Below are 13,096 nucleotides of genomic sequence, written 5' to 3'. Positions count from 1 at the left end.
TTTTTGTTTAATAAATCGGATAGTTTGTGGTCACCTTTCCCTTCTGAAAAGCTCTGTGATCACAGGAAGGCATATGGCATGGTGAGGGTGTCTGATTTCATCAGTTGTGGTAAAGTGTGTTTTGGATGAGAATTTAATGGGATAACGAGAGGAAGAGAACAGACTGAAACCTCATCTACCCATTACCCAGGAGGCAATAAACACCCCTGTCAAAAATAGCGTTCAGGGTTTTTAGCTTTCTTGTTCTCTCACAAGACTGGATTCAGCACTCTGAATGATTTCTGATTAACAAATATTGTGGACCACTTATGCAGACCGATCACTACAATTAAATTAAAACTACATGAGCCTACTTGTGCTAACATATTGACTATTTAAGATATTGAAAATAAAAATAAAATAAATTATTTAACTTACTGTATGCATGTTTTATTTTTTAAAAGCAAAAAAAATGAAAGCAAAAAAATAAAAAAGTAGAATTATCTCCATAGAAACACCTTGGCGTCTGACGCCGTGATGGGCGTTGGCTAAGCCTGAAGAATCTGATTGGCTAGTGCTCATTTGATTGACATGATGTGAGACCAATAGATGAAAAGTTTGAAAAGACTTTTACAGTAATCCACCAATGAAATCCACAGATTATAACTGACTGTTTTCCTATTGGTCCACGGCACTCAGCTTCCGTTTTGAACGCAAACTGAACTTCTGGTGGTGATTGTTACAGCAGCGGTTTGTTTTGCTTTTCATTCCTTAGTTTTTACATGAGTGCAGTTTGATTTGACATTTGGTCTTTACGATTTTGAAGTATTATTGAAGTATTCACGTAATAAACACAAGCAATGGCAAACCATTATTAGACCTATACGATCATGATGAATACATATTTGCGACTTGTTTGGTGAATTTTGTAGATTTAATCAAATATGGCAAGACAGGGAGTATCAAGACCAAAGGTAGTGTTTGCAAGCTATTATATATCCTTTAGTTATTATACATGGTTTTGTCTTATCACTAAGCAAATTATGTATTGCAGGTGATCTCATCAGGCAGACTCACAGCCTCTGGACAGATGCACAAGAAAAGGTAACAAACTGGATAAGAGAAATACTGTTCATACTGTATGAATTTAGACACTTATAAATATTTGAAACAAACATTTAATATGCAGAAATGGTGTCTGGTTTAGGGTTGCTGGGAGATGTGTTCCTCCTCTTGAACCAGCATATTCTCTTTATTCTACAGACTCTGAAGATCAGGTAAAGCAGCCACATACTAGAAGTAGTGTATGAACCGAGCAGAACTATAAATCAGTTTCATAATTTTTAAGCTTCTGTGACATTGAAAATTGCATTCAGGTAACGACGATACACGAGGGACTCGACCGATGTGCTGCTTTACTCAATGGGATACTTCAAGCTGAACAAGCAGGTATTATATTTACAAAATCCATAAATTGTCTATGTTTAGAATTTGAGTAGTGATGCGATCAATAATCTTCACACAACAGAATCAAAGCCCAAACCACAGGGAACAAAAACCTGCACCTTCAAATCCAAACCCAAACTTTTATCAAGAAAAATGGAAACTGACAAGAAAAGGCATGGGAAGAAGACAAACACAGCTATACATGCAAACAAAAGGCCAGGTAATGTCCTCAAATATTTTGTACCTTTTTCATCTAACAAGTTCTGCAATAAGTGTTTTTGAAATGTGACATTTGTCACTCTTTCATTTCCATCCTTTGTTGTAAAATCCCTAGTACAATTTGTACGAATGCCACAGTAGAAACAGGGGATTATTGTTTGTTAAAGTCATTTTCAGAAGCACATGTACTTCAAGATCACAACATATTCTTCACTTACTGTAGCTCCAGTGCAGAAGACAGTTCCATCTGCCAGTTGTCACCTGAGTTCAGCAGGGCGTCGTGATCAGAAGCCTGGGATCAGACAGGCACAACTTTCACAGGATCGTCCTTCAGGACTGACCCGTGTAACACAAGCAGAACATGAACAGCAAAACTCACTTCCACTGGCCTACTCTCAGCCTGCTGCTATCTGTAATATTCCATCTTCGGGTAACAGACAGACTCACTAACACACAGTATAGTGACTCTAACGTAATACATATAATTAGTAAATGAAAATGAAATTTATGTTTCCTCTCTCTGTTTGCAGGTCAGGTTCACAAATCCACTGTATTTAACTGTCGGCTGACTACATCAACACCTGCACTGAGCCCTCAGAGACCTGGATCAGCTCACAGTGAACCTGTATGTTTACTGCACTATAATCCACTATGCAAACAATGAGAGCTGTTGATCCATTAAAACTGTAGAAAATTAAAAAATCATTTTAATTACATTAAATAATCCTATATCCTATATATGTATGTATGTACAGTCATGGCCAAAAATATCGGCACCCTTGGTAAATATGATCAAAGAAGGCTGTGAAAATTAATCTGCATTGTTAATCCTTTTGATCTTTTATTTTAAAAATTCATAAAAATCTAACCTTTCATTGGATAATAAGAATTTAAAATGGGGGGGGAAATATCATTATGAAATCAATGTTTTTCTCTAATACACATTGGCCACAATTAATGGCACCCTTTTATTCAATATTTTTTGAAACCTCCATTTGCCAGATTAACGGCTCTAAATTTTCTCCTATAATGCCTGATGAGGTTAAAGAACACCTGACAAGAGATCAGAGACCATTCCTTCATCCAGAATCTCTCCAGATCTCTCCAGACTTACAATTCCATTCAATTTTTTCCCCCAAATAAGTCTCTTATGCTCACCAAGGCTGCATTTTCTAAAATTAATGATACTGTAAAAACAGTAATATTGGGATATATTATTATAATTCAAAATAATATAACTGTTTTCTATTTTAACATATTTATTCCTGTGTTAGAAAAGCTGAATTTTTAACAGCAGTTTCTCCAGTCTTCAGTGTTGCATGATCCTTTAGAAACTATACAAATAACACTTAATTAAAGATTCAAATCATTTGTTAAGATAAAGAAATGAAGCAAGATTCTAATTTGGTGCTCAAGAAACATTTTGTATTATTAGTGATGAAAACAGTTGACAACCGTGAAACAGGCGTGATACATTTCAAGAATTAAATTCTTTGATGATTAGAAAGTTCAAAAGAGCAGTATTTAATTGAAATAGTAATATTTTGTAATAATGTGAAAGTCTTTACTTTCATGTTGTATTATTGTTTTTTATTATTGAATTCATACATTTACATTTATTCATTTAGCTGACGCTTTTATCCAAAGCGACTTACAATTGCTATATATGTCAGAGGTCGCACGCCTCTGGAGCAACTAGGGGTTAAGTGTCTTGCTCAGGGACACACTGGTGTCTCACAGTGGATTCGAACCCGGGTCTCTCACACCAAAGGCATGTGTCTTATCCACTGCGCCATCACCACCCCACATACTTGCTGGGTAAAAGTATTCATCTTAAAGCATTAAACTTGACCTCAAACGTTTGAATGGTCCTGGTAACTTTCTTGGGTCAGATTATTCCTCATTATTGAATACACATGCTGTATGTGTAAAATGTTTAATTTACCTAATTGTACTGAACTAGCACTTTAATTAATGGTTCTAATAATGTAGGTGTTTTTCCTCTCTCACTCTTTGTTTTCCAGTTTGTTTCCTGTTCTTTGACACTTTTTAACTCCTTACTTGTCTTAACTCTAATTGTTTCTCTTTCTCTGTTGTCCAGTGTACTTCAAAGTGTGTGCTGAGCAGTGGTAGCTCATCTGGCGAGTTTCCTCAGTTGAGGGCCATGAGTGCTGCCACCTCATCCTGCCCTCATGGGTGTGCTTCTTTCTCCATGCCTCCTACTGTCCAACAGCAGTCTCCAGTTACTGTAGCTCCTGTCCAGAATGGATCCTGCACTCCAGTAGGGCATGGGGTACCTGTAATCACTGGCCCAATCTGCAGTGTTCATTATCAGGTGGTATCTGTAGAGCAAAGTGCCCCTTTGGCATCATCCACTGGGTCCTCAACCTGTCCCTCATCTGCAGTGCTAACAACACAGGTGCCCAACCAGCCCCAGGTCAGCCAGCCTCAACCTGATACAAATGGACCAGTACTGATTATTTGCAATGACCAGGAGCAGGAGATCTGTTCTAAAGAAAGTTCAAAAGAGGGTGGTACTAATGCAGAGGATGACAAAAAAGATGGGATGGACACTACACCTGTCAGAGACATCAGCTGTGAGACCAGCCATGAGAAATTAACAGTTCTAAGTCACAATGCCAAACCCACTAGTCCAGAGAAAACCGCACAGAAAGTGATGACTGTTAAATATCTGCTAGGAGAGCTGAAGACTTTAGTTGCTAATCAGGGTGAGCATATTCGATTACATTTGTTTTCTTTTCCTTCCTTTGACTTTCCATCCATCTTTAATACTTCCAGATCATATTCCATTTAGCAAATCTCAAAACCCTTAAAGGGATAGTTCACCCAAAAATTATAATTCTATTATCTACTGTACATACACTTTTGTTGTTCCAAAACTGTATACAGGACAACATCATACAGGACAAAAACAATGAGACATTTGTCGACATAACCTTTAAAATTTCTCGTTCTCTGTATGTTGTTGTTTTAGGCTCTTATTACAGAGATGTCTTCCTGATTAATGAAAGCTGATACCCAATTTCAAATTTGAGATGGTTATCTACTTTCTGTAACATAATAAAATATTGGACCGTCAGAGTATCAGATCACCCAAGGATTGAGTTGCTGATTTTGCAGATTCTAGAAACTTGGACGATAAACAGAGTGTGTGCTAGTTTCACATGGTATTATTGTTCACACTTCTGTGCAGACAGTGATGCTGTGCAGCTGATTTCTGAGGTGGAGCAGAGCATCTCACTGCTTCCTGTCATGGTGGGCAGCACTAACATCCAGGCTGAGATCGCACTCGTCCTACAGCCACTCAGGAGTGAGAATGTACAGCTGCGAAGGTCAGTGACTTGAAGAGTTTATAGAATACTAACAACTACTCCAAAATACAATATAATAGAATATAAAACTGCAATTTAATAAATATGATATGCCAATTAATTAATCTAAACTAATCAGATTTATCAGTATGTGTCTAAATCAAGTTAATTTAGAGTCTTTACTGTGGCAAAAAAAAGCATTGAATAGCATACAAAAAGCGACTTTGAAAGTCAATATGTTACCTTGGACCACAAACCCAGTCTTAAGTCGCTGGGGTATATTTGTAGCAATAGCCAAAATTACATTGTATGGGTCAAAATTATCGATTTTTCTTTTATGCAAACAATCACTAGGATATTAAGTAAAGATCATGTTCCATGAAGATATTTTGTAAATTTCTTACCGTAAATATGTCAAAAGTTATTTTTTGATTAGTAATATGCATTGCTAAGAACTTAATTTGGACAACTTTAAAGGCAATTTTCTCAACCTCAGATTCCAGATTTTCAAATATCTCAGCCAAATATTGTCCGATCCTAACAAACCATGCATCATTGGAAAGCTTATTTATTCAGTATTTAGACAATGTGTAATTCTCAATTTCTCAGTTCTCAAATGATTTTGTGGTCCAGGGTCACATATATTGTTTCTTTTATTTGCTTGGCATTGAACATAGCTTGATTATGCTGATTAATTATATAAAATTTTCATCATGTTATTTTTATCTTAATAAATCACACTTCAATTGACAAGTCTAATTTGTATTAATTTGCATGACTCCCAGGCGTTTGCGAATACTTAATCAGCAGTTATTAGAGAAAGAGAGAGCAGAACGGCGGAACAGGCCGGAGGCCTGCGACATGGAGGGTGAGTGGTGCTGTAAAGGGCTTGATTTAGAAACGAATAAATCAATGAAAGAGTAAATATACAAATATGCATATGTTCTTAGAATTTAGCCTTTTATATTCTAGCCAAGTGGATGTATGAAAACAACATTTGTGTTTGTTGGCATGGTTTTACAGTGGTTGCATTGCAGTCTCTGAACCTCACTCTACAAACTCAGTTAAATGAGAGCCGTAGAGAACTCGATGATCTGCAACAGCAGAACATGAGACTACAGAAAGGCATGGAGGACAAAGACGGTGACCTAAAGCTGCACAAAGACTTGTGTGAGTTAGAGAACAGTCGGCTAAGACTGGGTAAGAGTATTCTTTTAGACTGTTGTTTTAAATCATGTGTTAGTCAGTATTTGTTATATTGTTACTTTGGTTTTATTCATAATTTTCTTAAATTATAGTATAGTAAATATGTTAACCGTCTAGCATTTTTATATTATCCTATTCTTTCTAAAAAAAAAACAAACTTAGAATCGATTTTTATAATCATTATATTAATATTATATAAACGGGTATAACTGTATTATAACATTTGTTGCACATTCCAAGATATTTTTATTTCACTAATGTTAAAAAAACATGACTGCTTTTAAATTTACATACATATTTTAAGCCTTTTTCTTGATGCTGTGAGTAATTGTCATGTTACTTACCCATGCAGAGGTGAGTGAGGCATTAGCTGAAATGCAGAATTGCCAGAGTAAACTCGGGAAGTATGAGACTGAGAAGATGGAACTGACTTTGAGCCTTCAGCAGAGGGAGGCAGAGATCAGCAGACTGCAGGAAGTCATCAGGTAACTAACCGATAAACCGATGATGAGTTAGGGATGTTCTCATAGAGTCATGGAGAGCAGTGAAAAAATTATTCTACATGCAAATAATCATATAATTGTTTATAGTTAAGATGATCAACTTTTAAAAGTGCTTCGGTTTTGTTTTGTTGTTGATGTTAAAGGCTGTGCATCCTGTCAAACTCTATTTTGACGAACATTCATCTGTCACTTGATTAAACAAAAAAGACAAAATAGACATGTTAATGTGGACAGGTTGCATGACAAGCCCTCCTTTTTGTGTTGGGACTGTAGAATAAGCAATTTTGAAACTGTAATTTGTGCCACTTGATGTAACTTAAATTCTCGCTTGAGTGCCACTCATCTAAACTACAATGAAATTACACTTTCAAATGCAATTTAGAGAATGTAGCATATAACAGAATATGTAGGTCAAATGCTGTTTCTTTCATGCACACAGAAATCTGCAGATAAGTCATACAAAAGACACCAGCAAATATTCTCATCAGCTGTACTTATGTCAACCAAACTCTCAGCTTACCAAGAGTGTTCTGGAATTGCATGAAAATGCACAGAGGGAGACCGCTGTGTCAGATAAACTTTCAAACTCTGTGAAGACCTACCTTCAGACCCTGGAGGGCATCGAACAAGGCTCTCCTCCCCCTCGAGTTTACTGTACGTCCCAGACATTACAACCTGCCTCTCCTGGTCAGACTGATGGTGGAAAAGAGAACTTTGTGCCTGTCTGCTTTCCATGTGTATGCAAACCAACCCTGGAAACCATAGATGAGAATGTGGCTCAGTTAGAGGAGCAGAAACAAACAATGTTTGCCCCTTTTAGAGAGACTCCAGTGGTGCAGCTTGACTCAGGAGTTGCTCACAGTAATCCACTCACTCAGTGTAATGAGCTGATAACATCCAAGAATCAAAGGGAAGATGTGGATGCTCTTGTAGGCCTGACATATATGGGCCGTGCTTTTGAAAAGCTGGACATCTCAGATGGGCTTCACGTTAAGGATGTGAAGAATGATGGCCGAGATTACGTTTCAGATCATCACGGCATGGCCTTACATTTAAATAAAAAAAATAACGGCCTGAACAGTCAGCTGGTGCAATCCCAACATGTCCGTCAATGCCTAAGGATGGGTGTTCAGTCAGCATCCACTGGACGCCCTTCAGTGACAGAGAACACCTTTTCCTCTTGTGATATTAAATCTTTAGCCTCTGATTGGAGCATAAACTCCTGGTCCACGTTTAACACACAGGATGAGCAGAATTTCAGGGACGGGCTTGCAGCACTAGATGCCAGCATAGAAAGTCTGCAGAAGACCCTGAGAGTTGATCTAAAGAAATAATTCAGTATTTCAGTGTGTGCTTATTGTATTGTGTTTTTAATTTGATTACATGTAATTAGTGGATGTTTTTAAATGTTTCTTTATTTTTTATTAAATTATGTGAATATCACATTTCTCAGTGTTTTTTTTTTTTCTTTGGTCCTAAGCTTGCTAGGATTCAGTCTTGTATAATAGAGAATCAACAGAAATGTTCCATATTAAATCCATACAGGGCACAGTTTGTACTGTATTTTAACATTATACATTCACAAAGCTGATATTAAACTCTTCATTTATCAGGTTAAAATAATTTTGATTGCGAGTGTTCAACTTCCTTTTTGTTCTTCCAAGCATTGTTTTTATTTTCTTACTTAAAAGGGGTCATTGGATACCCATTTTGCACAAGTTGATATGATAACACTTTTTTTACCCTGTCAAAATCAACACTGTATTTATCAAGCCGTTTTTTAGTCCATGTTGCTTTAAATGCTAATGAGCTTTGGTGACCCCACCCCTCTCTTCCGTGGCAGTACCGTTTACTTTAGCCGTGAAACTGGCTAACTAGCGTTATTAGGAAAGGCCATTTACAAAGAAACATAAACCCTTATACTCACTTCTTCTGTAGATGAAGCTGGATCACAAATGATTCGCACGAACATAGACACATTTAGGCAGATCGGGATCGGCGCATTCCCTTCAAAACAAAAGTAACGTTAATCCTCTGCGTCTTCAGCAGCTCAAATGTCGGGAGTAAATAACGACTGCGATATTTATTATTGCATCCAATAACAAAACCCCTCAATCGCTTAATCGGAGACATTGTTGTCTCATTCTTGACTCCCACAGTAGTCGACGGACAGCTCTCAGCTCACTCAGGGCGGGTCTAAGGTAATACGGTCTTGTCAATCAACTATCATGGGTGGGGCCTGTACAGAACTACTTCATTCTGACAGGGTTCTCAGAACAGCCTGATTTGAGAAAGGGGATTTTAAAATAGGCCAGAACATATAGTAAAAGGATAATTTAAGAAATGAATTGATAAAAATTGCAACTAGAATTGCCTGACAGACTGTTACAGCGTATTTTGTAACTGGTAGTGAGCTGTTACTCTGTGTTAAATCCTGTATGTTTGAAATACCACAGTTCTGTTCACAACGTATATTAAAAAATAAAATAAATAAAATATCAGGAGAGTTTCAAAGTGGCTTATTGGAACAGTAGTGTGCAAACTTTTTTTCCTACCAAATGACAAGCTAATAACATGGCTGTCTGCATTAAAAGGTATGCTGCTTTTTGCGCAAATTTAGTTTGTGATGAAAATAACAGTACGTTTTCATCAGTTATTTTACCTACGGATCGATGCATTTCTTACAGATTTCTGCTCATTTGAAAATCGGATAGAGATGAAGTAGCACTGTAGGATTACATTTGTTTGAATGCATTATTGAGAGAGCGATTGCGTGTGAATAAGTGTTGTAGTATCTACTTGTTTAAACCATGCTTTCAGCTGAAAATATTCAGTAGCCTATCTAGAAGGAACAAACAAATTCCTTGAGAACTATCATAGCCTTCACATTCTTTCTGATTTGAGTGATCCTTCTCTATCAAGCTACTTATGTTTAACATGTGAATTCTTGCTAAATATGCAGTTATATTACGGGTCGTTGGCATGAATTGTACTCGTGATGGAGCAGAGCGAGTGAAAACCATGACGCTCCGACTTTGAAAAAATCCGCTCCTTGCTCCATTCAAAATCACTCCGCTCCACTCACATACTCTGACTGAGAGTAACTGTTGCTGTCATGACAGATCTATTTCAGGCGTGCCAGTTTTGGGCCGCCTGTTGCCGACCACTGGCCTAGACGGAGAGCTCTGGGTTTGGTGTAACAGGGACGGTTTTGTCAGGAACTGTACGCAGACAGGCTTGAGGGAGTGCACAGTTGAGAATAGTGTTGGTACCAAGCACTGGAGCTGGGGAGCACTGGCTTTAGGAACCAGCTCTGGGTCAGAGGTGGCAGGAACATGTTTTACAGCAACCTCTGGGGTCAGGACAGTCATGGCAGGGAGCACACCTAAAGAGTGCTCTAGGGCAGACTCATGGAATGAAGAGATCTGCTTCGAATGATGGTAGGAACCATTGGAGCAGCTAAGAATCCTTGCAGCTAGGGTGGCTTTGAAAGGGAGCTTGGAATGACTGACAGGGACCTCTGAGAGGCGGAGTTCATACTGTAGGTGCCTCCAGGACAGCCATTACAGGAATCGATTGCGTTGAGGGATGGAGAGTCTACTTATACTAGATATCTACATATCACTACTACAGGGTGATATGGTGATACACAGCCATATCACCCTGTAGCCCAAGACTGATTGCCCACTGAAGCTAAGCAGGGTTGAGCCTGGTCAGTACCTGGATGGGAGACCTCCTGGGAAAAACTAGGTTGCTGTTGGAAGAGGTGTTAGTGAGGCCAGCAGGGGGTGCTCACCCTGCGGTCTGTGTGGGTCCTAACGCCCCAGTATAGTGACTGGGACACTATACTGTCAAAAAGCACCGTCTTTCGGATGAGACGTTAAACCGAGGTCCTGACTCTCTGTGGTCATTAAAAATCCTAGGATGTCTTTCGAAAAGAGTAGAGGTGTGACCTCGGCATCCTGGCCAAATTTCCCCATTGGTCTCTGACCATCATGGCCTCCTAATCATCCCCTTACACTGATTGGCTTCATCACTCTGTCTCCTCTCCACCAGTAAGCTGGTGTGTGGTGGGCATTCTGGCGCACTATGGCTGCCGCCGCATCATCCAGGTGGATGCTGCACACTGGTGGTGGATGAGGAGACACCACCCCTCACAATGTAGAGCGCTTTGAGTGCTTAGAAAAGCAGAAAAGCGCTATATAAATGTAATGAATTATTATTATTATTATTACTTGCATCACCTGCAAGATGCTAAGCTAACTGACAAACTCTAGAATTAGTGCAGCTCTGTCTGGTATCACATCAGAAACCTCTGAGAGATTATTTTAAACACCCCTAGACAAGTAATATTGCCATAAGCAAATATTTCTGCCTTAAGCCAAGGTGCCAGACGCTACCAAGGCTTGCCAGCCTCGCAAGATGCTAAGGCATGGAGGGATGGAGAGTCCACTCATGTCAGCCTGCAACATGCTAAGCTGACTGAGGAGCTCTGGAAGTGAGGTGGTACATAGTGTAAATGAAATTGACATTAATTCAGAATTAAATTAAATGGCAGCAATCTGTGCAGAAAGATGGGAGAGAGAAAAAGTCTCATTATTACCTTTACACGTGCTGTCTTTGATCATCCTATAATCTAAATCGGTAGGTACGGCTGGGCGGTATATAGAGTTTGTACGATATATTGATATATTTTTATAAGCGATACGGTATAAGGCAATACCGTTAATATCGATATAGCTACAGTAGTTTGATATATGAGCGCATCTGAAAAAATATCTAGGGAGGACACAGACTGAACTGCTGCGGAGAAAGTGCATAATATAATTTGTTCTAAACATGTGACAAGCTTTATATGAAGGGCTTTAAAAAAAAAAAAAACTCGTAAGATATAGTAGCCCAGGGTTCCTCAAATCTTTCCCTGGAGGTCCAATCTGCTGCAGAGTTTTTGATTAGGGTTAGAGCTAAACTCTGGGCCAGATTTGAGGATGCCTGTATAGCCTATAGTTTCAGTTTAAAGCGGCTCGCGCTCGGCCCGTCAGATGCTCTGACAGAAAGGCTGAAGCCTCCGAGAATGTATGGCAAGACGTTTTGACTTTTATTCATTCTCAGGATATGAATTCTTGATATCAACAATTCAAATTTTACTAGTTAAAATGCTAATTCTTGATATCAGGAATTAGATTTCTATTCGTAACACTTGCTATTTTTGATATCAGCAATTGCATTTCCACTAGTAACAATGTTAATTTTTGATATCAACAATTCAATTTTCACTAGTTAAAATGCTAATTCTTGATATCAGGAATTAAATTTCAACTAGTAAAAACTATAATTCTTGATATTTGTAACTGTATTTTCACTAGTTAAATATCACCATAGGCTGGCATTCAAAATCAATTGTTGATATCAAGAATTAATTTTTTGCCAATTTTCAAAATTCTGATTTCACATATCAGAAATACGATTCTTACTAGTACAAATTGAATTGTTGATATCAAGAACTCATAACTCACAATAAATGTGACATATAAGGGGAAGTCGTGGCCTAATGGTTAGAGAGTCGGACTTGTAATCCGAAGGTTGCGGGTTCGAGTCTCCGGCCGGCAGGGATTGTAGGTGGGTGGAGCGAATGTCCAGCGCTCTCTCCACCCTCAATACCACGACTGAGGTGCCCTTGAGCAAGGCACCGAACCCCCAACTGCTCCCAGGGTGCTGCAGCATAAATGGATGCCCACTGCTCCGGGTGTGTGTTCACGGTGTGTGTGTGTTCACTGCTGTGTGTGTGCACGTTGGATGGGTTAAATGCAGAGCACGAATTCCGAGTATGGGTCACCATACTTGGCTGGATGTCACTTCACTTCACATGTGTAAAATTTTAAACCTGCAAGTAAGTGTATTTGTATGATAGCACTAACTGTAAAGTATAATGGGGTAATCAAAATAGCCTTTTTACTCAATTCTGTGCTTTTTATTATTTTAATTTTTAGTTTAGTAAATTTAACTTCTGCTTTAAAAGCATTATTTTTGTCTTTTAGATTGCAATGTTACAATACTGTTGAATGTAATGTGATTTTCACCCTTTTTTGCACATAATATATGCCTACATGCTACACTTTATTTGTTTAATCCAAATACAAAATATCGAGATATATACCGTTACCGCAAATCAGCCAAAAAATACAGAGATATGAATTTTTGCTCTGAAGAAAATAGATTTTTCGACTGGTTACAAGAAGAATGCATTTTGAGATATGGTGTAACTGAATTTATGTTGCAAACTGCAGGTTTAAGACACAATATATACTGCAGAATGTCTTACAGGCAAACTTTTTTAGAAGGTCCCTTTACCGGAATTAAATTAGTTAGACAGTAATGGAGTGCTGGGACCAGGATGGTCTAGACAGAGAG

At 38.4% G+C, this 13,096-nt stretch overlaps 1 protein-coding gene across 1 annotated transcript; it reads left to right on the top strand.

Annotated features, from left to right (window-relative positions):
• Positions 1-694: 694 nt before the first annotated feature.
• On the top strand, positions 695-8,301 carry ccdc14 (coiled-coil domain containing 14). Its single transcript, XM_079432535.1, has 13 exons — positions 695-953; positions 1,034-1,083; positions 1,187-1,256; positions 1,356-1,428; positions 1,508-1,645; positions 1,868-2,074; positions 2,175-2,269; positions 3,746-4,373; positions 4,859-4,997; positions 5,762-5,844; positions 6,000-6,176; positions 6,535-6,667; positions 7,125-8,301. Exons 1-13 carry the CDS (start codon positions 924-926, stop codon positions 8,017-8,019), a joined length of 2,718 nt encoding a protein of 905 aa, XP_079288661.1. The 5' UTR covers positions 695-923; the 3' UTR covers positions 8,020-8,301.
• Positions 8,302-13,096: the final 4,795 nt, after the last annotated feature.

The sequence above is a fragment of the Barbus barbus genome (assembly GCF_936440315.1).
Source record: "Barbus barbus genome assembly, chromosome: 13".
Lineage (NCBI taxonomy): Eukaryota > Metazoa > Chordata > Actinopteri > Cypriniformes > Cyprinidae > Barbus > Barbus barbus.
The sequence above is the reverse complement of the archived record's forward strand: the minus strand, read 5'-3'. Positions and strand labels throughout refer to the sequence as shown.